At 39.6% G+C, this 25,893-nt stretch overlaps 3 protein-coding genes across 11 annotated transcripts; 2 read left to right on the top strand and 1 right to left on the bottom strand.

Moving 5' to 3' along the window:
* The first annotated feature begins 625 nt into the window (after positions 1 to 625).
* LOC135163040 (uncharacterized) lies at positions 626 to 2,645 on the top strand. The gene is made up of 4 exons (XM_064122167.1): positions 626 to 765; positions 1,640 to 1,860; positions 1,977 to 2,174; positions 2,553 to 2,645. Exons 2-4 carry the CDS (start codon positions 1,640 to 1,642, stop codon positions 2,560 to 2,562), a joined length of 429 nt encoding a protein of 142 aa, XP_063978237.1. The 5' UTR covers positions 626 to 765; the 3' UTR covers positions 2,563 to 2,645.
* On the bottom strand, positions 2,071 to 24,179 carry LOC135163008 (uncharacterized protein). Of its 9 annotated transcripts, XR_010299052.1 has the most exons (22): positions 24,003 to 24,177; positions 23,164 to 23,285; positions 20,070 to 20,337; positions 18,935 to 19,258; positions 16,482 to 16,645; positions 12,338 to 12,461; positions 12,096 to 12,248; positions 11,702 to 11,984; positions 11,140 to 11,447; positions 10,814 to 11,028; positions 10,506 to 10,691; positions 10,253 to 10,336; positions 9,995 to 10,171; positions 9,778 to 9,937; positions 9,057 to 9,206; positions 8,168 to 8,480; positions 7,338 to 7,702; positions 6,702 to 6,972; positions 6,608 to 6,619; positions 5,198 to 6,385; positions 2,283 to 2,410; positions 2,071 to 2,193 (listed from the first exon to the last, which is right to left on the bottom strand). XR_010299052.1 is itself a non-coding variant. In XM_064122107.1 (20 exons), exons 4-20 carry the CDS (start codon positions 19,224 to 19,226, stop codon positions 5,650 to 5,652), a joined length of 3,942 nt encoding a protein of 1,313 aa, XP_063978177.1. In that variant the 5' UTR covers positions 19,227 to 19,258; positions 20,070 to 20,337; positions 23,164 to 23,285; positions 24,003 to 24,179; the 3' UTR covers positions 3,053 to 5,649. The 9 variants fall into 9 exon arrangements, 8 of the variants coding, with proteins under 8 accessions (XP_063978177.1, XP_063978178.1, XP_063978172.1 ...); XM_064122107.1 differs by lacking the exons at positions 2,071 to 2,193; positions 2,283 to 2,410 and having other exon boundaries at positions 3,053 to 6,385; positions 10,506 to 10,640; positions 24,003 to 24,179; XM_064122108.1 differs by lacking the exons at positions 2,071 to 2,193; positions 2,283 to 2,410 and having other exon boundaries at positions 3,053 to 6,385; positions 10,566 to 10,691; positions 24,003 to 24,178.
* On the top strand, positions 23,779 to 25,880 carry LOC135163034 (uncharacterized). Its single transcript, XM_064122158.1, has 5 exons — positions 23,779 to 23,853; positions 24,194 to 24,327; positions 24,428 to 24,579; positions 24,953 to 25,613; positions 25,755 to 25,880. The coding sequence occupies exons 2-5, from the start codon at positions 24,199 to 24,201 to the stop codon at positions 25,755 to 25,757; spliced, it is 945 nt and encodes a 314-aa protein (XP_063978228.1). The 5' UTR covers positions 23,779 to 23,853; positions 24,194 to 24,198; the 3' UTR covers positions 25,758 to 25,880.
* Positions 25,881 to 25,893: the final 13 nt, after the last annotated feature.

The following is a 25,893-nucleotide window of genomic DNA, read 5'->3' as shown; positions in this document are numbered from 1 at the left end:
CGCAATCGTGGACAGAATCATAATAGAAAGACAGTGTACAATACAAGGGAAACCTGGATGCCCAGGAATTATTAAAATCCATTCAATATGGAGACAGCGTGCACACAAATCATCTACGTGACTGTCGCAACAGACAAGCTGGCTTCAACAAACTTGCATTGAACCATTTTTTTCTTCCTCTTTTATTGCACATGATATTTTGCATCAAGTGCCATTTACCAGGAGTTTTTAATCGAAATTGCAGTTTTAAAAATCCGTAAATAGAACCATTCTAATAAGAGGCAAATAATTAAAAAATTGCCGGAGGTAAGTAATAAACATATATGTATCTTGTAAAGTGAATTCATTCTAAAATTGAGGGATAACTTCCGGTACTTTCCCCCCACGATCTGATAAGGTGAAATTTTTCACGAAATAGTAGAGAAAATCATCACTGACATAATCAATGAATGAATTCACTGTGTCTTGTATCACCTCATTGTGCATCACAAGCACGTGCTCGACGACAACGCGGAATCATAATCGAAATGTATCGGTTTGTCGTAATAAAATGTACGTTTACTGAGGGAATTATCGCGGCACCGTTGAAATCCGACGAAATTTTGCCGAAGTAAAAGCTGTTGCGGGTAGGGATACGGTGCCTAGAACATCAGGGTATATAAAATCGAACACCGGGCAAACTCGATAGACCAGAAGCAGTCAGTGACAAGTGCAAGTGCAGGGTGATATTTACCGATTAACTGGAATCAGATTGCGATTGTCAAGGTAAGACTGCCGAGCCGAATGGCATTCGGCAAAGAGAAATCACTTCCGGAGATTTTTCAATATATTAGTGTGACATAGAAATGCAAATGAAATCGCACTAAAGTGTGAATAAGAGTTGCATCTGGATAAACTCATTTATTTGAATCAAATAAAGTTCATTCGAGTCGTATAGATAATTTTCCTGGGTTGCGTTTTCCGAATAAAAACCGCGAGACTCAAGGTTTACTCCTCCGGTAAACGTCAGAATTTCTCTCACCACTAGTGTCAATATTTTCGAATCATTCCAGAGTCAGAGAGGAATAGGGCTGTCATCGGTTTATTATAGCTCGTTGCTTTTCCCATTCTACTTTGTTTTTCTCGGCAACATTGCGACACACCGGAAGCCCGGAACTATGCATATCCGGTTACCCGAAGCCTATGAAAATCAACTTCCCGAAAGGAAACTCGTCTTCGCGGCTAGTGCATGCACTTTTACCCAGATGTGTGCTCAAGAAAATGGAAACTTGTACTCACTCTAGTTAAATCGTTTTCCTTATCATATCGGGTTCTGGCTTTCTCCGGAATCATTGATAAATAATCCGGAGGTCATCGGATTTTTATCTAACGTAGTTTGCTCTATTCGGCCTTCTCATTTGCTGGGGTATCCACTCGTTCAAGTGCGCAGCAGGTGCCGACGTCTTCTTTGAAGAATGTCTGCAATACGTGTCATCCGCTCGATGTTTGAACTCGGAGATAAAAAATAATCACATTCAATAAAAATTAGAAGATGGAATTCAACAGAAAACGGAAAGATTTATAAAAAATATATAGAACTTCCCTCAATGAAATATATTTTTCAAAATATGAATTTTTGTAAAAACCATTGAATTATCAGATGAACGGCTGGACAATTGTTGCGGTAGCATGCATCTGCTGGATCGGGGGAGCTTTGGCACAGACCCCAGCGGAGAGGGAGTTGGAGGGATCCTTTGGCGGTGAAGTTTCACAGTTGAATAACGCCGGGGATGTCCACACGAGGAGTAAACGAACTTTGCTGCTCAAAAAGAAGATCCTCGGGGCCGGACTGCTGGGGCTGGGGCTCGGTGTTGCCAAAGGGTATTTCCTTTATCACAATTTTTTTTTTCTTCAAGATTTCTTCGTACTTGAAGAATACTCCCTTCATATTTTAATTATCTCAAGTACATTCTAATTACTCATTCTGATACCTTCAGTTACAAACTGGGTTACCACCACTCTCCGGAAGTTCACCACGTCTATTTGTCACCTCCTCCACCACCAACGAGATACGTGGAGTACGTGGAGAAGCCAGTGTACATCGAGAGAATAGTCGAGAAACCGGTCTACCAGTCTCCACCAATTGATTACGATCACCAGCCATGGGGACCACCAGAGCCATCGTCCACTTATGGGTACCATTGATTAGAATTTCTAGAAATAAAATGTAAAAATACACAGAGAGAAATACACTATAAAAATTGAATAGTTTTGCAAAATTTGACTTCTTTGAAAAAAATTACCTGACAATTTGGAAAGTTTTGCCGAATATTTCTCTCCATATTTTTCCGCTCACGAAATAATTTCATTGAAAATGAGTGAACCCAATGGAGCAATCAATTGAATTTTTATTGAACTTCGATTGAAAATTCTGTAAAAAAAATCTATTGTTATAGTCGAAATGGTCTAGTGAATTCGCTAGATTTTTCTCTGAATTTTCTTCGACGAGTGACCTCATTTCTTCATCCAATAGTCTCATTACTCAACAGATGAAATTTCACGTCTATTTTCAGGGCCTGGTGAAGCTGTTGTTAATGACCTTATGTCATCCACTGTTTGTTATTTCATGTCAAGCTGTTGATTTTCACAAAATAAAATATCTTTTTTCATACATTTTGTTCTGCGAATTAACTTGTTTATTTTTTCGCAATAATTATCGGGTCCGAAAACCTAAACGTTTTATTTCACGCGCTCAGGTGTGAATGAATTCCGAGGAGAATGGAAGTGGTTATGAGACGAGAGTGAAATATTGTATGAGTGAAGACGACACTTGTCTCATTTCTAGAGAACAGCGACGTAACTGGGAAGCGTCTGCCTGTGTTAGAGTACTCAGAAAACGTTTCAATGAGAAATAGTGAGCAGTGAAGCGTCGGGAAAGTTTTCGAGATATTTTTCAATACATTTTTCAAAATAAAGTTAAGGGCCCCTGGAAGTGCACAGGAAATTGGGGGATTCCCCTCTGTAGCTGCAGTCAGCGAGTGGAGAGAGGACGTGGAAGTAAACAAGAGCAGAATAATATAAGATTATTTTTTTAATTTTTACCTCAATAGCACTCTTAACATGTTAATAAATTTTACTTAAACGTTACTATAAATGCTAAATTTTTCATGAGACATATCTTTAGATCGCTCCGAAGAGAGGGACCCATCTCGGCTACCCAGTAAATACCGCTATCATTGCTATGTTTCTCTATTATTTTTTTCGATTTTTTCGGTTATTTTCGTTAACATTAAACATTTATCGGCACAAAGATTTGACCGAAAATATGCTAGTAACACAGATGGGTTATAAAACGGAGTATACTGTCGCACGTGCAAGAAAATCCAATAGAAAATTCTGGGGAATTGTCAATTCTCGATAGATATTACACCAATAAATTTAAATTTTCTCATTGAAATCCTGAGATTTTTTTTCCACAGAAATTAGCCTATAAATTCTGTTCTCCCATATTCCTTAGCGAGAAGAAAAACGTCAGTGTAAAAACCTTGAAGAATTTACGCCACGGAATTTTTATGGCGAAAAAAGTGAATATCGATTTTACCAGCGATATAATTTTTTCCCCTTTTGTTATTGAAGGAAAAATTGAAAAAAGAAATTCTCATCTTTAGCGAATGCCCTATGATTTCCCATTGGATTTTTTCTCGTATCTGTAATATATGGGACAGCTGAAAAATCGATAACTCCAACACAAAGGGCAGAGACTGATTCCATGGTTCTACAAGATTAACAAGCTCACTTTAGTCTTATATAATTATTGATCATGATTCCCCATTAGTTTTGACCTCGTCATATTGATAATACTACCTTTAATTAACTCTTGAACTCATCTCCACAGTTAATTAAAAATACCAGATGACATGATACATATGAAAAGATTTAAAATAGAAAATCTAACATTAGAGAATAAATTCTATTTTTTGACGCTTAATTTTACCCTTTTTCATAGGCAGAAGTGCACAAATGTTGATTTGTCCACACAACTCATGCTCTTGAAATTTTTTTCCAGAAAATATTCTTCAAAAAAAACACAAAAATGGCTGGAAAAACCCAATATCATTTAGCAAAATTTCACGAGAATTTTAACAGAATTTCGTAAACAGCTCTGGGTTTTTATAAAAAAATTTCATACACGGCAAGAACTAAAAACTGATGTGATGAGAATCTGCGAATAATTGACTGAATTTTCAGTTTCCCAAAAACGCGAAAACGATGCATTAATCCAAATCAGACTTATGAGGCGAAAAATGAATAAACAAAATTCGTACATTTACGTATAATCCACAGGTACCTATAATACGAACCGTTCAACAACATGTAAATATTTAAAAATCTCACATTATTATAATTAACCACGACGGTGGCCTCGATCCACCAATTATCGTCACACGTTTGATTATTTTTTTCTTCGTTTTATTCTTCTCGCTCGTGAAATTATTAGTTTCGATTGTCATCCAAAAAATTCCTCGATAATTACTGTCACACTACTACGTGCGACAATGAATACGATTAATCAAATTTCAACTACGTGTACACAATATATATTCCTTCACAGCATCAGTATCAGAAAAATTGAATTAATTACAAAGGTCTGATAACATTCGCCGCGAACGAAGGAGTACGTGTTCTTTCAACAGACAATCACGGTAAAAACGAATGTCTTAAAAACTGATGAAGACAATTCATAAGATTCCTGGAGAGAACAAATTTTGTGTTCCACATATTTTCCAAAATACGGGCGATCTTCAGACATTCGTTTTACTTGTGATGTGTAAATATTCAGGCTTTCAATTCATTCTTATATCCTTAAAGCTATGAATCGCTCAGTCAGACACTGAAAACGGAAAAAAATACTGCTCACACATTGTGACACGAATTTAGTATTTAAATTTCGAAAATTAAAGTCCTCGAATAATAAAATATTCAATGAATTTTTTTATCGCTCAATGTTTCGAACATTGATAAGGGACTCGATGAAGTAACGTTTAGGCCGATAGAAAAGTACTATTTACAAAACCGCAATGCTGATAAAAGGATCGTACAAAGTAGATTTCATGGGTATTTTTTATCGTCCCCATTCGCAAATCGACGGATTTATTATAACGAGCCAAACAAATGAACCATTTTCAATTCTAATATTTAATACTCGTTCAATACTGACCAGCAGTGACGTTCCGGCGAGTTCTATCAACTCCATAACGCAATATAAGTGGAATTGTTTCATTATTCCACTGATGCAACGACATTAATACGATAGATCTATGGGAGGTACATGGAAGACATGTAACGTGTGATCCATGTCTTTGAAAAAACATGATGCCTTGTGAGGAGGTAGTTTGGCAAGTGGCAAAGTGATATATATTCAGCTCTGGTTGGAGTTTAATCCCTGGAAATGATCATCGCTTAGAATTTTCTGGTGTTGGAGGTCTCAGTCCCTGGTGAAATCTTGCGTATTTTTATTTCATCGAGTGACAATGAATTCTCATCATTGCCCCGGTCACACGATAAGTCAGATCATTTGGTCACATCCCTGGTAAGAATTCACACAACTCGCTCTGAAATTGACGGTATCACATCTCACCAACGCGCTAGTAATCGAATTAATCTTATTCTTCAACGAAGTGTCAATGATTCAACGGAAAGTGACATAGAGGCAGCATGTCGATAAGTTTGATGTGTAGCCGGTGTACTACTGGGTACTTCTTCAATTTTCTCGAGATCATTAGCAGCGCCCGCGCTATTTTGCTTGTACAACCTCGGTAGTGGACGAGAGATAGCAGTGGATGACATAGAGCACTCAGATATTATTGATACTGGCTCGTCAGCCCGATCGAGACTGAATTGCCTCTTGAGCAAACGACTTGTGCCTTTACTGTAATGCTCATTAGGCGAAAGACACCTGTAATAGTTGTAAGGCGTACTGAGATCGTCTTCATCAATATGCCCAACTCGACGATGTCTACTACTGGAGCCGCGAAATGCTGAACTCGATATTGAGCTTAATGAGGTTGTAGACGCCGCACCCAAGAGGGCGGCAGCAACATCGGACGCAGTTGCTGGAAAATTTATATCTTTTTCATCGTGAACTGATACAGCAACTTTTCGAGTTGTAACGCGCTCCTGAAACGACGGTGCAGCGGAGAATTTTGAGCTTGTGCATGTTGTCGTGAAGGAGGAACTACTCTGTCCGGAACTATTGTCGTCATCGTCTTTTATCGAGGGTATGATAACTTCATCGATCGTCGGCTCACGGAGAATTGTTGGGGTGTCGATTGGAGAGGCTCTTGAGGGTTCCTCGGAAGCCGGAGATATGTCGCCCTCTAATTTTAATCCCAAGCTCTCTTCCAACCTACAACACATAAATGTGCTCCATCAGCTGATTAATTCCACTAATTGGGAATAAACTGAAATGAGCAAATTAACAAATGTTTGAATATTTTATAAGTCTATCGAACCCCAATAGACTTTCACTAGAATTCTCTGATTCACTCAATTCCCTTTGTTTATCAATGTTTTTTTTTTATCAGATAATTATACCATCACGAATAGGAAGGCTATATGAAATATTTACCCATGATCATCCCTGGAGATAGCAGCAAGACGTGAAACAGCCGTTAATATTGAATATCACTCAGAAAAGGTCAAACGTTAGTATCTCTACTCACCCAAGTGGTGGTGGTGTTGGTAATGGTTTATCGAATCCCTGTTTACCGAGTAACCAGTATGTGGGCATTTTGCCCTTACCTTTAACATCAGTACATCCTCGATACTCAATGTGATAACCACCAACTTGACATAGTCTGTCACGAGTGGCTTGACTCAAATGAATTCGCCACGGTGCACCCGTCGATTCCATTCTAGATGCTGTGTTTACAGTATCACCGAACAAACAGTAACGGGGCATTGTCAGACCAACCACCCCGGCACAACAGGGACCTGAGCAAATATTAACAGAGTAGTTGGAAAACAATGTTGACGGGAAAAACTCGAGAGTTAGTGGATGATGAGGTTTGACGCGAAGCTACGTCTATTATGGGGTTGCAGTATCACTTCACAATTCATCACATCATAAATCCAGCAACTACGGGGATTCACCCATAATACGACTATGCGGGAATCCCCGGATACGATTTGGGGGAATCCCCGAAAAGGACTAACTAGGCTATATTGATGGGCTGATTGCTCTGTAATTAATTTACATTGGGATGGAATGTCCTGTAATTAATTGGGACAATGAGGGCCGTTACAAATAAGGGTGGAACCTCTCGTCGAAAGGTGAACCCACTTATGGAGGTTATTACCAGTGTGAAGACCAATTCTCAAACGTAGCTGGGTTCTCGCCAGATGTCGGACTTTGAATTTGCCACTCTGGTGCAGTAAATCAAGTGCCATTGTCGCTATCTGCGAGGCATGGTCCTGAATTCTAACGGGGCAGCCACCGACTACCATGTAAGCGTCACCAATAGTTTCAACCTTGTAGACGTTGTAGGCATTTATCGTGTCGTCAAAGCAGGTGTAGAGATCGTTCAGTAAATCAACAACTTGGAAGGGAGTTGAGTGAGCTGAAATCGCGGTAAATCCAACGATATCCGAGAAGTATATTGTCACTTCGGCAAATTCCTCGGGATCCACTGGCATTCCTAGTTTCAATTTCTCCGCTACCGTGCTATGAAGAAGAATAGATTATTCTCGAAATTCAAAGGGAAGTCGAGGAAAGAGGTGAAAATACGGATACAACTTTGATATTACAGGAACGATATTTCTGTATTGGAGTGAATTGAGAATAACTAAATTTACAAAATGGAAAAAATTAATAAATCAATTCTTAATGGATGACTGTTTGGACCATAACGACCCGTTATAATATTAAAAAGTGGAGCTTGAATTTCACCCATTATAAAGCATCCATTTGGAAGGAATAAAATATTCATTGAAATGCAAAATTAACTGCCTCAATAATACCCAGACGGAAGTGTAATCAAAAGGCTGGAAATCGAATCCAAAAGAGACCGTAAAATACCTCATCTTCAACAGAAAAGGTGCTCATAAAAATTTCAAAGTCCCCCTCAGATACCGAGACGTCCTGAAATCTCATTTCACCATTTCACAATTGAAGCTAGGGATATTCTACCTTGGAAGCATCCGATTTAAAAGCTGCTCAGTTTTCTTCTTCTCCATGTCCAGCTGTTCTGTCCTCTCCCGAATAAGTTCCTCCAAGTTATTAGAATACTTCTCGAGCATTTGGAACATGGTATCCACAAAATTCACCTTTCTCCCGTGATTTAATTTTTTAAATAAATCATGAACAGCGTTATAGTCAGGTCTCATGTCAGCGGCCTCCGCCCAACACTGGCGCATGATGTTAATTGCTTCGGGCGGTGCAGCACCCTTGCTGACAGAAGGTCGTATAAGCGGGGGTGGTTTCTTGACCTTTGCTATAATATCTGTCGTATTCAGGAAAGTTTTAAAAAATTGTAGAAAATCGGCATAAAAAAGGAAAATTCAGAACTAGACAAAATTCATAAATTATGTTGAAGTTGAGGTCGATGGATACGACCAAACGATACTTACCTTCGAAAAAAAAAGTGATTCGAAACTTTTTCGATCATAATAAGGCAATATAACACAAAACAAACCGAAACATAAATTTGAGCGATTAAAAGGCTTCCACTCAGAAGCAAAAGAAAAAAACATTAACTCGACCCTTTAAAAAGGGATCCACTGCCGGGTAAAATGGGGCAAAAAAGTTTGAATTAATTAATTCTGCCCCAAGTGATGTTTAAAAAAAGATATCACCCATATTGGCGCACCAGGGGGCATGCGTTAATCGGAGCATGAGCACGTCGTTCCGCAGTCATTATACGTATAAAGTAGAGGGAGAGAAAGTCCTGATGTAATTATAGTATCAAAGAATCGATAGACAATCTCTGGTAATATCGGATATTACTTTGATATAGCTGGGTATTATGTGATTAAAGGGGGTTGTACGTGTGATAAGTAAATGGTAGTTAGTGACTGACCTTCGGGTGATAGTGCCAACATGCAGAATGGCTCGCCTCTAACAACAACTTCCTGCATTATGATGCCAAAGCTGTAAACGTCACCCGGTTGGGTGCCTCTTTTACGTAGGCCCGAGTGTCTCAATAATTCTGGCGCCGTCCACAGTAAATCTTTAACATACACAACCAAATGCTTATCCAAGTGAACACGAGCATAACAACTTTTTCTCTTGCGCTGTTTATTTTTTATATTCGGGGGTGTTATGAACGCATCAACTGGTATGAAAAAAAATTGTTAGATCTTAACGATGGGTCTGGATGGGTGTTACTGCTGTTTGAAATCTCGTGGCATTTTTCGTCATAACTTTTTATTGCTCTTGTCGTGCAGAGAGTGACCTTTTGTGGTGCCAATTATTTCATAGAATCCAGGAATAGGAGAAATGTTTTTCCGGAAGCGGGGGCGCGATGGGAAATGGTGAATGCACATTCATTCAGTGATAGAACTGTTGGCAATTGGAGGGTTTAATTACACGGATTTTTTTTATTGCGCGAAACGTGAATCAATATTATCTCATTATTGTTGGATCAATCTTGGGAAAGGCCCCTCACCCTTCTCTTTTTTTGCGATTCAATTTCGTAATCAGGGTTGAAAGTGGGAATGTCATAATTCTCATAGTTCCTCTCCGGGCAAGGAAAAGAATTGAGATATTATTTTCTTCAATTTATTTCCCCGAGTACGTACCTCTGGCATTTTTTGTCGGTGTGACAATGCTCTGAGCTTCATAAAACGCTGGTAATCCATAATCAGCCACTTTGAGCACCCATCTGGCATCAATGACACAATTCCGAGACGTGAGGAATCCGTGGACACGAATCGGGCTGTTATGCAAGTACTTCATTCCCTGTACCAATGTCAGCTTTATTGCTTTCGTCGCAATGAATTTCATTGTCGAACTTACCCGTACAAGATCGGTGAGTAACGATAGCCTGAATGACCAATCGAGTTTAATCTCGTCCTGCATGAGCACGTCCTCGAGTGATCCTCGTGTACAATATTCCGTCACTAAACAGGGCCTTGCCGGTTCCGTCAAGCACCCAATGAAAGGATTCAAATTCTCATGGCGTAGTCCGTGTATCTGAAATTCCGCGAAATAAGTGGAATAAGGGGATCAATCGGAACCCTAGAAGAGGCAGAGGTAATCCTCAAGATCTCTCACCATGATCAAGACATCCATGGCTTTACCCTTGAGCTCGAAGTTGTTAGCTTGGCACGGTAGCTCTTTGAGCTGTACCAAATCTCCCTGAAAAAATAAAGGATCACATAAATAGGATTTATCCGGAGGGAATGAGGGAGGCAAACTGGATAAAGGTGTATTAGGGCTGGGTACGTAAAGCGCAGATAACGGAAAAAAATTTAACGGACGAGGGGACATATTAGGAGACCGTTTTGAATCACTCAGGCAATCTTACGTTGTATCTCGCCCGAGGATCCTTGAGGATGGTATGCCATGCTAGACTACCAGTGCTTGCCTTCAAATGGGGCTTGAGCGATCCAACGCTGCCCTGGAGAAGGTCCGGCTTTTCAACCTCAGGGCCCCCGAATTCCTGGAGTTGTTTCAACCAACAACATAGCATTGTTTCAATCCCTTCATCTACCTATTTTAATTATTTGAGAATTAATGGAAAGACGGGGGGAGGACAAATTGAAACGACTTTTGATAATCAAACATTTTTTTATCCTAGAATTTCGTCCTTCATCTCCCTTCCCCTTAACTCACCCTTCTGTTGTCAGTCGGCTGCGGAAAAACGAAATCCGAAGCGGTAAGAATAATTTTGAAGGGTCCCTTGGACACTCTCTTATTCACCAGGTGCCTTCGGAGCAATATCGTTATAATAAACACGACAAATGTCAATAACAAACACACCATAATGATAACAATAATGTGAGATGTCCTCATCGCGAGTGGATCGTCCCCATTTCCTCGATTATCACCTGATGGGAATTAGCAAACGCTTACTCACATTTTATTTTTTTCAAGGCACATATTTAGCGAGGGAAAATGCAATCACAACGACGATTGCTGATATTGAGAGAGCCACTTACCCCTGCAATCGTTTTCATTGGAACACAGTACTGGGTCAAGTGTCTCTTCATCAACAAGATCGTTTTCAGCCAATTCTCGTACCACCAAATACTCTCTGCTTTCAATCACTTCAGCAATGGGATACCAGATGCCGTCGGTATTTCCCGATGAACTCCAACCGAGTAGACCGTAAATGAACATTTTGTTATTGTTGGTATTTAAACTCGAATTATCGTGCATCAAAATGCTCAGTGACTCGTTCAATCGGTCGACAGTGCGGGGCTCTTTGTACAGCTGAGTGCCATTGTAAATAGCACCTAGATTGTATCTATTCGAATGGAAGATTTTCACAATGGATGTGTAAATGAAAAATCATAGAGGGACAAACAATATTTCTTCCGAAAGAGAGAGAGGGAGCACATGGATTTTTCGCTCTCATAGCGGGATAAAAATGACAAAATGTTTCGAAAGATATGCGTACTTTTCCGTGAATATTTACTCCTGAGTTATTGACTAAATGAAATCCTCTCTATACACAGAAATATTATTTTCCCAGTCCTATAAGCACAAAGCGATTGTAACCTCATGTCGAAAGGTGCAAAAGCTAGTAAATTCTTCATTCGTCCGTGGAATCTTCTCCCCCGACGTTTACCCCCAGCGGCGCCAGCACTGGTCGTTGACGTTGCTGTCGTACTCGTCGAATTATCGGATAAAGTTCCAATAGTTGGCAGGAAGAATTCCGGCCCCTCGGGATGAACAAGAAGAAAAACCGAGTTGTCAGTTCTTGATGTACGTAACGCCTCGAACTCCCTCATGACTCGGCTGATTAATTTCTCATCCTCCAGCGGTAGGCAGAGGACAATAGCTATTTTTTTTCAGAGGTGAATCCATGAATTATGATAATACTCCTGGAAGCTTCGCAGGGGGGCGCATTTGATGCACTGAATAACGATGGGATTTATTAATAATACGTTACCTCGTGGGATAATGGTCTCGAACGAGGCGAGTGATTGATGAATCTGGGAGGCGCTAGTTTGCCGTGAAATGAGCGCGTGGTGCCGTGGAATAATTCCGATACTTCGCAAAACGCCTATCACTGCTCTTGCTAAACTTGACCAGGGCTCCTCGTCTTTGATTAATGTCGAGTTATTGGTTAGTCCATCAGTGAGGGGAGAGAGGGGGATAATGAGTTTATCGTTTTATTATTGATTTACTTACCCATTGCTATCAGCGACGCTGATCTCCATTTGAAATGTAAAAATATCTCAGCCAATGCTTGCGCCACCACCGGAAGGGATGGGCTCAGTCTTATGGTTGATGTCGGTTGATTATCTCCAATGTGCTGGAACAATTGGTTTTTCATTTTATTTGCACTCTGAAATTTTATCAGAAAACATTGAATTAAGTTGCAATTGTGTTTAATAAGTGTATCATATCAATACAAAATTAATAAATAATGAAATTGGATAGATAATTTAATTTTCGTTTGTCTCCCGATTTATTTCATTTGCCGCTGAAGTTTTGTCAGTAAACTTTACGAGTCAATGTGGATCATTGATATCATTTCTTCCTTAATACTCGAAGCTAAGACGTTTGCCCTTAATCGTCCCCCAAGGAATTGCGCCTTTGAAATGAAGAACAGCATTGAAAACTCGGTCTACATTTCTTCCAGGGCATATCAAAGCAATACGGCGATACCGTGAGAAAAAATAGCTGCACGCCAGGCAAAGTTGGAAATACATTATCCGAGAAATCTTCATAAATTTTACGTTATTGCTGAAAAATTTCTAGATTGAGTAATCATTCACTTTGGCTGTCGTAATTTTTCAGGAAATTCCGGATACATTTCATAGTTTCAGAACAAATTACCGAGACGTTCAGTTAATTTTCGGAGCAGAGGAAGGAAAATTCACCATTCGCATACCATTTTTTCTCATAGTTTCAAAAAGACCTGAAACTAAATTCCGCTGGGCGATTATTTCATTTTTTTTTAGTAATTATTACCCAACTTTTTTCGCCTGCAGCGCTGCTTCTCCTTTTCAGCTACTTTTCCGTCTGATATAAATTTTTATTTTGACCTGCATTAAAAATACAGCACCGGTATTTAATGCCAGCCCCACGTTATGATAGCGCTATCACCTTCTGGTCTTTTTTTCGCGTTTCAACCCACCAGAGCAACGTTAATTTTAGATGAATCATCTCTTCAGTTTACCACCTGCAGATTGCTAATTTTAATGGGGCGGGGGGAGTGGGAAATATGGAAAAGTGGAAAACGAGAGGAAGGTTGACATGAAGTTAAGTAGAAAAGGCAATCTGGGGAAAACCGCGCCACCCGGACGACAGATTGATTCTCCGATTGCAGTACAGCTTCTCACTGATTGCACAGCGAGGAGAACTTTGAGTTGTCAAAAAAATTATAACAAAAATCCGATACGTTGAATGAGTCAATAAAAATTCAAATTCAGAGAGCAATTCCCTGTCGGATCATTTGATCGAAGAGTCAACATGTTCACGGGAACCTCGAACCTCGGGTCTTGGCGATTTTAACGTCGGCTAGTCTTTGCTCTATATCTCGAAATCTAAGAGAGGTGGAAAAAAATTGTGTAACAACTTTTACAGCCCTCAATTGCCTCTACACAAAAATACGGAAAAAATTTTTCCATCTCTCCTGGATTTTGAAATAGTCGTCAAAATGGCTGCCGGAGAAAATCGACTTGGGTCGTTTTTTTTCTTCGCTATTGAATTGGTTTTTAAAAAATATGAAGATGGATGTTTAAGCCCGCGTCCCCGTCGAAGACAGGAGAAACGGTCTGAGAAGAATGGCGGAGAGAAAAGTGGATAAAAAGAAAGAAGAGTTTTCCATTTTGCAGGGTGAATATAGTGGCCCTTTTCCCTTACCCTCCCTTTCTTTTTTCTGGCTTTTAGTTCGACAACAGGAGGCAAACTAGGTCGACTGTGTACGCACGGTGGCCGAAACTTGGATACAATATACAGAGGCGCCTAGATTCGATAAATTGTCCCAGCTTTGGTAAGTATAGTCCTATCTCCTCCCTTTGACTGTTCTTCCACCCCTCCTTCAGCCCTCCCCACGTGCCATTCACCACGAAAACTGCCTAGATCTCTCTCAGCTCAGACGATATAACGTCTCTGAGCATGTTTACGAACATTGTAATAAAAATATCGTAAGAAATGTTTCATCACTGAAGTTAAATTCCGTCAATTGCCTACTTCTCGCTGTCGTAACAAGCATGAAAGAATTTCATAGGTAATTGGACTTCTGTTGAACTTTCAATTAGAAACTCTTTTAATTCTCTGTCATTCTATTGAGGAAATGAGAAAGAATTATTTTATTGAAAAAATCTGCTGATTTTTTTTTCTCTGTCGTTTGGAAAATGGATTAAGGATATTGGAGCAGTTGACCGAAGAATTTTTATAAAAAATATTCCGGTGGTTTTTCTAGGAAATTATTTCATACGTGAATTCCGAAATTGCACTATGAGACAATAAAAAAAATAAATGAAAGTGTGATTTAGCTACTGGCAATTGAGGAGAGAAGGTGGAGATGTATTCATTCAGTCCCTCATGTCTCTGTTCATTCTAGAATGTTGTTCCGTTTTTTTTCTTTTGTTGGATTGAAAGTGATTGATAGTCGGAAATACTCGTTCACCAGGTACTGATGGCACATATTTTATAGCAGAATCTCTGAGTGACTATCAGTCGTAGTGAATGAGAATCAACTTTGCTACAAAGAAACTCAAATTTTATGAACAGTTCATCATGAATTTTCGAAAACTTTACAATACTTATCCTGCTTTCATTCCAAAATAATGCAAAGGTACTGTCGTAAAAACAGCAGTTTCGAAGAATCGTTCGTTATAAAGATCACGTATTTTATTTCCGAAGGACATTTTATCACCGCAAAACTTTCAATCCTTCAGATATTTTCCAATTTGAAAACCCCCCTTATCATGCGAATCCGAGAAAAAGCTTTTCATTATTTCACATCGTTAACATCATTTATTGTTGCTTCCTCCCGGAAACCTGGAAAAATATTTGATTGCATCGTTATCGTAATTATGCTTTAACGACACAGTCGGACACTTTAGACCCATACGCGTCCCAAATTTTGTGACACTCCTCTTCCGCTCCCCAATTAAACTAATAAAGAGAATTCACTAGGTATTTTAGTTATTTTTTTCGTGCGTGATATGCTAAAATCTGATACTTCAATATAATCAATCCTATCAATTTTTAATTAATTTTATTTTCATTAGTGTCATGGATTCTCCGTGAAAAAGAGAGAAAAATAAAAAAAATGGAAGAAGGAATTTGATTGGTTCCAAAATAGGATGAAACGAGTTTAGGATGATACGAATATCATAAACAATGTCAACAAATGTTTACAAACGAGATTGAGAATTACTCGATCTGTTAGACAATTTGTTTCCGACTTCATCCTCCCCGTATATTCCTAAGATGAAGAAAATTTGGCAGCCACTCGGGGAAATTGAACGCACGCGTTCAGCTCCTAGAAATGGCAAAGCCTTTTATCTATGATCGGCGAGTGGTTTCCGGGCGGAGAATCGATAGAAACAGGAAGATTTCAATAAATGAGGAGAAAAAAAATCAAGGATTGGGAGGAAAATGCACACTTGAGACTTTTTAAAAAATAAATATGCATTATTCAGAGACGAATTCATCGATTGGGGTCAGACTGGATTTATTATAGAGGGGAAGAAATATGTTTTTCGTGCAGGAAAAAGTCCCATCGCATCGGAAAAAAACGATGAGTTATTAATATTACATAGAACGTCAACAAACAGTGTATATCGCCCACTGTCCCCCAATTCTCCGGGGAATCATCGTACCTGGGGAGCTCCCACACAGAATATTTTCATAGGAAAACCTGGCAAATTGGATAGAAACTGATATTTTATGTCGATCGGATCGCGATTGCAAATTCTATTATTTTTTGTTTTACCGATGATTTTTCAGCGAGGAAATTAAATATTATAATTTTTCTCCTATGGAAAATGTAAAAACTCGCGTGCATGATCTGAATTGTTGAATAAATCCTCCCCGAATCGTCCAAAAACCAATGCATAAAAATTTCAATAAAAATCCGCTAGAATTTTCTGCGTTCTCCAGCAAAATTATTTCGTCCGTGTTATCCGATGAATTACGGAGAATTTCCGGATCAACTGCTTGAAATTCCAGGGACTATCCTGGACGTATCCTATCCAATTCATCTAATTTGAATCGATTGGGAGCTATTCCAGCCTTCTTGGACATCCACACGTATCTTGGGGTCTTGATGGGAGTCTTGGGGAATTAGACATGCATGAATTATTGATTCAGTTACCGCTGGACAGGTCCAGGTGAGGAGCGGCTTGTTCCAGAGATACGCCAGCCTCTCAGCTGCCTCACAAGTGTTGATATCGAGAGCGGCAATCAGAGCCCTCGTTGATGGCCTCTCGAGCACATCCACCAGCACTCCGAGTCCCCAGGATTTCGTATCGCAGGTGACTGCAATGTCGAGAATAGGACGATTTATTTTTTTCTCTTTTTTTTGTTGGGAATAGGGTAGAGAGGCTTGGGGGTGGAAAAATATAGATAATATCAGGCTCTCGAGGATCGATCCACTTGGGTTTTAACGAGAGCAGCAACCGCTCAGATTATTACGCTAGAAAATACATCATTACGTGAATTAAACCCAAATGCTCAAGAATTCTGACTGAATGGAGGAAGAAGATTCTTTTCGTCAGATAAATTTCGTAAATTCGAGCCGAGTAATTTGGATTGGAAGTGTCGTGGTAAATAAAGCGTAAATAAAAAACGAATTCCGTGGGTTGTTTTCCTGGCATTATTTAAACGCGAATTTAACGTACCTCCAGTTTAGAGAATTATCAAGAAATAAAGCCGAATTGTTTATGGAGCACTGAATATTCATGATGGAAATGCACTCCTGCTGCTATTTGATTCCGTCGCTTAATGTCAAGAGCAGAATCGAACATTAATAGTCTTGATAAATGAAATTTCTCATTCTAGCTAAATATTCTAAGAGTTTTATAGGTTTGTTCTTGTGAAAATGTCAACAATTCGTGAGGCAATACAAAGTCTGCTGTGAATCTAGAAGTAGTGGGAAAAAATTCGTAAAAACTTTTTGGCAGTATTTATTTTTCCCTCCAAAAAAAGTTATTTAGATAATTACACCAGTCCACGTCATGTCTGAGATATTCATCACAAAACAAGAGTGAACATGAGTTAATTTTCCTCGTTTTACGACTTCACTACAGAAATTTAATGTCTTCGGAAAATTTCGCTCCATTTTTTTTGTAAATTTGTAAACATCTGTCAGAACTCATAGCAAATTACTCAGGGAATGCTGTATTCTCCTGCTGTTTCAGGACTTCATCGCTCAATGTCACGAACATAATCAAGCATTAATAGTCTTGATGAATGAAATTCTCCATTCAAGTCAAGTATTTCGAGCCAGCTCTCTCTTTTCCACGTAAAATAATGACCTTTCCCAGCAACATCACGTAACCGGAAAAGTCTTATATCTACTTACGATTAACACTAATTAATTAGTAATAATTAGACCTGAATTGAATTAATGTAGTAGGAAAATTTGAAAATACGTGAACGTCTTATCCTGACATCTCCATACGAATTATTCAGAAAATGCTGCTTTCCCCCTGTTTCGTGAAACCATCGCTCAATGTCACCGTCATAATCAAACATTAATAGCTTTGATGAATGAAATTCCCCATTCTCGTCAAATATTCTGAGTCAGTTCTCCCTTTTCCATGTAAACTAACGACATTTCACCGCAGCATCACGAAACCGCGGAAATACTCCTGTTTCCCTGAATAATTCAACAGAAATATTCAATGTCTCCGGTGAATTCACCACCGCTTCATTGTAATTCTCCGTGAAAACCTGAAAAATCGCAGAAATTTCTGAACAAACTTCACAGTTCAATGGAATATCATGGAGTTGGTGACTATTCCTTGAAAAGCGACGGAAAATATCATTTTAAATAGTCAATCGTGTTGAAACACTGTTTGAAATTGTTATTTGGATGCGATTATTCGGCCGAATAAATAGCATCCATTTCTTTGTGTATTTAAAATGAAAAATTCCATCTGTGAGCAAAACCATCGGTTTTGGCAGGTACTTGAAGGGACCGGCTCTCCTTCCCTACGAAATCAAAGTACTCTTAAAGAAATTGAATAGAAATGGTCTCAAACGTATTGATTCCTTCTTGCACTCCTCAGGATTGAATACTTGAACAAGTGATGTAAAACGTTACAAATAGAATCTAAAGAATTATTGCATAAAGACATTTGGCATTTTGTATTTTTCATAGCAGAAAAAAATGGGTGAATGTAAACTTTAAATTAAAGAAAAATGGAAATGTTCAAAACAAACAGCTCAAATATAAATAGAAGAAAAATAATTATGTTCTCTACGACGGAAGAAATCCTATTATTATTTCCCGTGATTTCTAATGAATTTATGGACTTTTGCCTAATGAGAAACAGGAAAGAAAACCGTTGAGTCTTCATAAATATCATCAAGATACCCATGAATTCCGCAAGAAAGCTCTCACGAGAATAATTTGCATTGAAGGTCAAGATATACCAAGAAAGAATCTTATGACATTCCAGTAGAAATGAAGTGAAAAAAAAATATCAGCTACAAAAGTTTGAACAAGTATTTCACTCTTGAATAAACTGGACAAAAAAGTTTCAACGCGTATCGGCCTAACCCAGAGATGACAAGAATAATCAATAAAAATCAATCACTCACGAGATTTATCCAGTACGCTGACCGAGGTTCCCCCATTTTCCTCGAACTTGTCGACGAACTGTCGAAGTTGATTGATATCATTCCCATTGGCCGGGGTAGATCTCCTCGAGTTACATTTGTCACGTAAAAAAATAACAATTTCACCAGCTGTATTTGTTGTTTTATCACGGCTAGCCATTGGTATACCAATACGAGTTGGTCGCTGTGGTACAGCCGAGTGTCCCCTCAATAGGCACACGAGAATAGTCATCAGGAACCACCACCAGTGCTGGTGAAGCCCGCTCCGGGCCATCAGCCCGAGCAACCTCACCAACCACAGTTCTCCTAAATGACGTTGCGTCGATTAATTTCCTCCCCCGAGAGTAATAATCCAGGGGAAATGGGGAAATAAGTGAAGTCTACGGTGCTTCATGAATACTCCAGCAGCGAAACCCGTGGGATTGTAACGGAAGCTTTCAATATCAGTTGCTAAACCCGATGAAAATGTGGACAGAAACCAGGTGAATGGGAAAATTTCACTCCAATTGTTGTGAATATTCACTTACGATTATTTCACCTTCCGGGGTTATTAATTATGAGGGACAATTTGTATGTGCAGTGCGGCAGAGTGCACATGAAAAATAATGGAGCAAAAAGCTTTTTTGCGGGGAAAATTAATCAAATTGTATTGAATGGTCAACCGTTAGAGCATTTCCACTTGGCGCAACATTTTTTCATTCTCGGGCTATTCATGGAGTTTGGAGTTCTGTGTCTTCACGCGTGAAAATGTTTAGGTGAAAAAGAATTCTATTGAAATTATTTTCCATAGATTTTTTTACAGAAAAAAAGAACGCGGATCCTGATTTTCCATTCAACTCGTTCGATTGGATTTTTTTCCTTTATTTTTGATAGACCTTGTTCAACAGAAGTTTTTCCTTTGTTTGTGCCACATTTTGTGGGGGAATTTATCCGCGTGATTGTCTATTTTTATTCTCCTTGTTTAAATAAATGAAATTGGAAACTATCTAGTTTGGTAGGACTATAATTGTTGGCTATTTAAATAAATAATCCCATTCGCCTGGCTCTTTTACTTAATTCCAAAACGAATTACCAACAAAATGCGAGATTAATTTCTTCCTCATCAAAATGGAGTTACCTCTGAGTATTTGGTTGCGACGTGATAATGAAGTTATCTTCACAGTTGCACTCCCAGAATCACGTTTTATTCTCCCGTCATGTTATTCTCTATCGCTGCTATCTCATGGTGGTGATTTGCGTTCTACACGCCATACTCCTGTCATCCGTACTGCTCCCCTTATTTCATCGTCTCTCATCTCAGAATTTCACCTCTAATTCGGTACTTTCGATAATATATCGGCGATATTCATCGGGTGTTTATGTCGTGAGAGAAGATCATCGTATTCCTAAGACGATCCAAGAACGGCAAAAGCAAATATCATTCTTAGCAAAGAAATTTATTTTTCGAGGAAATGCATTCAGAAAAATATTGCGGTTATTTCCCAAATGCGATGTGTTGTGTCCCACTTTTAGATGAATAGATTTCCCAGACCAACCTGTTTCAGATTCCAATCAAACTTTGTCTGCACGCTAACTACTATTATCCGCAGCTTGTATCGAATTCTGAATGAATTTATGATGAAATTGGGAATGCTGCAAAAATACGACAAATACGTATGACGGTATTTTGTAGGTATTTTTTCAAATGCATCACCTTTTCATTATCCCCAGAAAAGAAAGCGATGGGCAAATGGACATTTGTTTAATTGAGAGAAAAAATATTTGGTTAACATTATTATTTCACCCTGGATTGGATGACAGACAGCGAAAAAATGAATAAAAAATATTCCGTAAATATTTATGGAAAGGAATTTACCTTGAACTCTATCCTAAAATTATAATCCAATTGTCCACAGTTTTTTATCATTACAAATAACCCAAACAAACAAAGCTCCAAAAATCGTCGATAAAAAGCTGACCGAACTTGGGAACAACAACAGACGATTCTATATAGTAACAGTTCCACGCGACCGAAAGACGGCAAAACAAACGATGGCTCCGAGGAGAGAAAAACAAACCCGAGGAACAGGGCGAGATAAAGCGTAAAAATTCGGAATGTAGTGATCTCAGCCCCTGCGGCAAGATCAAATCAATTTATTTAAAAAATGGTAGTAATTTTTCAGATCCCATCTTGTTGGTGATGTAGCCAAAAAGATGGTCTTCTGACAGATCATATGACGCCCCAGCATCTCTCGTCAAGATCCCAGGGACCAACCCCTTCGCCCCCAAGCCTATTTCGCTGCTGACCCTCTCTCGCATATTATCTTTCAAGTTCCACAGGTTCGCCGGTCAGCTGGAAAGAATGGAATAACCGAAGGGTCCGAAACGTCAATCCCACGAGGCGTCTCACATATTTATACCACCCCTTGCCACTCTGACCCTTTCCGAGAGGAAAAAAACACGGAAAGTAGATATTCACGTGTTGAAAAAAAACTGTATGAAAGGATATATTGAATCCGTGACAGGTACTGTTCAATTTTAGATTGAAATGTTCGGAGAAAATGTCGTCCTTCGTGAAAATTCATAAATTGATGGAAAAATCAATGGGAGCTTGACATTTTAGTTGTATAAATTTGGGAAATTTAACGCAAATTATTAAACCGCAAGTATTTCCTCACCAGGATAAAAAAATTTTAAATACTAATCTATTAAAGAACAATCTGAATGAATTATTCCGCGGAAGCAACTGAAAATCAATTCCATCAATCAAAACTCTAGCGTAATTTTGCATTTATTATTATAACTATCAATTCAAATTCCCGTCACCCCCCCCCCCCCTCCCATCACATCGTCATCCTTCCGACATAATTAACCGAGCAATAAATCCCAAAACAATTCACCCCATAATGCTATGCATATCGAGCCCTATCTCCCCCAGATTCATTAAACCCCCCGAACCGTCGAATTCCCACTTCAATTCTCGCATGTGCAGTCGTGTGGTTACTTTTCAGCCCCCCAAGTCTGAAATATTCACCCTGAACGTCTTTCAGCGTGTCAATGTCATCGTTTATAAAGTGCACCGGGTGTACAGACGGGGAGTGAATTTGCATTGCGTGGGCGACGAATGAAGACATTCTAGAGTAAATGAGGGGAGGACTGTCTTCCCTGGCCCAGACTGTACAACAATAAATAATGATACAACACATGGATAAACAATAAATGACAATAGTCACTCCTTTCATCAACTCAATCACAATGACGAATAATCGTCAACTGGTGACGATTAATCTACTCACTCAGGATGACTGTTCATTTGATAATAATTTTCGACGATTCGAGTCCTCACATCTCGTTACATCGCGCTTCCGATTGGCAATTGATAATCGCGCGTCAGTCAGTCCAACGTCCGATATCGAACTGATCGCAACTGTTGTACTCGCGCGACAGAGCCCACCCCAGAGGGATGTACTCGACTAGCGCGCGATGAGAATTCATCCGAGGCTCTGAGGGGTGCTGTGACGAGTGCGAGGGGGTGAGGGAGGTAATGGGTGGCGCGCGCTACTCTCGGCCCGGGATATGCCGAGAGCCCTCCAGTGGTCCTCTCGCATGTGCGTAAAAAAAAAAAAACCACCCCCGTACAACCCTCGCTTCACTCCATTCTAACTTGGCGTGAGAACAAATGTATTTAGGGTTGTAATTACGGGCTGCACGGTGGAACAGATTTCCGGGATGTGTTAGGGGTTTTTTTGGTGGTAAGTTATCGACGGGGGAGAGTGGAGGAGAAGGACTGGGGTTGTCAACATGGTTGAGTAGATGCGGGATGATGCGTTGAGAGTGGCGCAGATGTGGTTGATCCGCGCAGGCGTTCGGGTTTTACTAGCTATTAGAAAACTTGGGAGCACTCGAATGCAACTTCATCGATCCGAGGCGATTATATATCGCGGGGTAGTTTAGGGACGATAAAACGCTCATTAAGAGGATTGGGGAGGGAACTGTTGTGAGGGGGAAATGAAGGGCTTCATTATGAGGATAATACGTGTGTTCAGTGGGTAGATTTGTACAAATTTATGGCGGGAGGGAGGATTTATCGCGCCTGCGCGCTACTCATGTGCGATAGATTACACGGCGACCCTGTTTGCATGAAATATTCAATTGAGTCGCTGAATAATTTTTTTTTTCATTGGAAAAACTGGCAGAGTAGAACAATTCGGTGAAAAAGACGAGATACGTACTTGGTCATTTAGAAAAACCAATGAAATTCTCGTCAGCGGGGGAAGCACAGCTGTTTTAGAGCGACGTTATAAGGTCGATGACTTCAGTTTAACTCCTTTAAGTCGTGTCTTTGTCGCCATTCCTTAAAATAAAAAAATACGTATATCATTAGTTGATTCGATGTGGGGATCTATGGTGTTCGCCCAGGCATGGGTAACTGATGAGAAAAATTGTCATGGAAAAATGCGTATGCGAATTTCGGTGATATCTAAATTTCATAAAAATTCGTAGTGTGTGAATTTCAATATCGAATAGGGATAATCCCGAACCCTGAGATAGTAAGGGAGAGAAGGATCTGAGAAATTACGGGTGACTTCAGCTTCAGCCTATTTTCTATCGGCTTTTTATCTTCTAGAAGCTTAGCTCTCATTCATGATACTCATATCGGTGATTCTGGTTAGGCACTGGTCTATTTCGACTCCCCGACTTGTCGTCTTTCCCGGTTTCATGTCGCCGCCAATCGAAACCTCGGGTATATCTGGGATAACGACGGGGGTCGGAGGACGGGGGACAGGGGAAATGTATTTATCAGCTCCCGAGGGCCTCGGGGATTTGCGAAAAAGATAGTGACGGTGTTAGACGGATCATTGATTCGTGAGGAAAGTGACGCGGGACTAGTCAATACATAACTATTCTTTATTTCTCCTCCGGTAGGATTTATATTAGTCGGATTTTCTGGTAAATTATAAGAGGAGACTTCATATTGCATTTGTGAAAAATTACTCGAGGGAAAATTATATTGGCAAAGTTCAGTCGAGTTCCAAGTTTCCAATAAATGAAAAAAAATGTAAATAATTACCTCAGAAGGCGGTACGATTTGAGAGTGTATTTTCTCGTAGACCGGACAATGTTCGTCGTTAAATGAAGTCCCTCTTACTGCTGCATGCTTGTCAATTAATCCTCTGTTTACATTTATGACGCCGATGAAACGTAACGTAGGCTAGACTCCTATTGCCATCCCAGTGACTGTCTCAATTCTGAATTTATCAGTCAAGATGGAGTTTCAAGGGGCCCCAACAACATGGTTCAACAAACGTTTGTTCTGGATTAACAACCAGCGGATGAGATTTCACCTCGATGGCTTCCACCAGGCCGAGAGCTACAAAATAATCAGGATTGCCGAAGTAAGTATCGATTTCCAGAAATTCATCGTCACTTGGATCTTTACCCTAAGGTAACCTCATTCTCTCATCGATTTTAACCGCTTCATTCGCCATTTTCCAGGCTTATGGGGCCGAATGGTCAGAGGTTGGGGAGGATGTGATTATTTTCTCAGAGCCACATCGCTGCAGCGGAATATATGAGAGTGTTTTTCACGTTAAATACCTTTATGATTGCATTTCATCGAACTGTACTCAGGAGCTTTCAAAGTACTTGTGAGTGATTTTCCTTCTAAGACGTTGCAAATGAATTTTCACACGTCCACCTTCGGATCCAACGATGTGAGGTCGATAAATTGAATTTCATTGCGAATTTTACCCAGCCGAGGTCGAGTTACCGATGATTGACGCCGGTGTTTTTTCTCAGGCCTCTTCTAGAAGAGAATTTTTTTTTTGTTCATTAGGGGTAAATATGTTAGAATTGCCGGGGTGAAATTCAATTTTGCTTTCAATTTAAAGATACCTTCGCAAGCCTAAAAACAAGATGTGACTCTTTTCAAAGTTTGCAAGACTCCTTTCCACTTCGTCTGTCCCCAGTTTACCTCCTACTCTAACTTACATTTTCCACGAAATATTTCTTAATGTTTAGACTCCTGAAGACGTCTAAAAATCCATCAGTCCTAGACAAATACGGCGTAATTACGCAAACACCTCTCCACAAGATTAATAATGTCGGCCACATATCAACAGTTCAGAAAAATATTCCAACGAAAACGCAATTGCTAAGGGACCGCCATCCAGCTAATCCCATTATCGCAAACCAAATTAGCAACACAATTACGATAAAAGCAGAAGTGCATTCAGAGGAAGATTCCTTCGACAAATCTACTGAAAGCCCCAGATGCCTGGAGCTTGGCAAAAGGAAAATGACAGTTGGATGTTCCAACTGCAAGACCATCTGGCCATCTTTCTCCCTAATACATATTTCGGATTCTGCCGATGACGGGCAGCCTCCAGAGAAACGCGACAGGTCACGTGAAGCTTCCCCGAGTCATTCGGAAGTTGAATCCCAGCCTAAATGTTCTAATCCTAATTATCAGTCACCAAAATGTTTTGAAACCAAGGAACGATGGTCTTCTTTCGATAAAAAAAGGGGATGTGCTAGGATGAGAGTTTATGTTAGTAGGAAGGCTCCTGGTAACAATACTCCCCCAGGATATGCATCAGGACAGTGTGAAGTTAAAGGACGTTATGATAGAGTTACGAGCATCGAGATGGTTGCTGAATCCATGAGCCCCAATCCATCTAGGGTATGTTATTTGACTGAAACGTGAACGAACATTGAATTTTGATAATTAATAAAATTTTGCGTTCAGATGAAGCTAATAAATTGCAGAATTTTTCAAGGAAAACCATCGAAAGCCACGTAATATTTTTCTCTCCCTTTCCAGTAAAGGCCTGCCCTCGAAGCCTGACGCGAGGATAGACTCAACGCAATATTCATGAATATGGTGTTGAACCATAAATAAACATTCTAATAAAGTTCTAAAAACTCATTGATATTCGTTATTTTTATCCTTAAAATATTCT

The sequence above is a fragment of the Diachasmimorpha longicaudata genome, chromosome 5 (genome assembly GCF_034640455.1).
Source record: "Diachasmimorpha longicaudata isolate KC_UGA_2023 chromosome 5, iyDiaLong2, whole genome shotgun sequence".
Classification (NCBI taxonomy): domain Eukaryota; kingdom Metazoa; phylum Arthropoda; class Insecta; order Hymenoptera; family Braconidae; genus Diachasmimorpha; species Diachasmimorpha longicaudata.
Note: the sequence above shows the minus strand (reverse complement) of the source record. Positions and strands in the feature narration are given on the sequence as shown.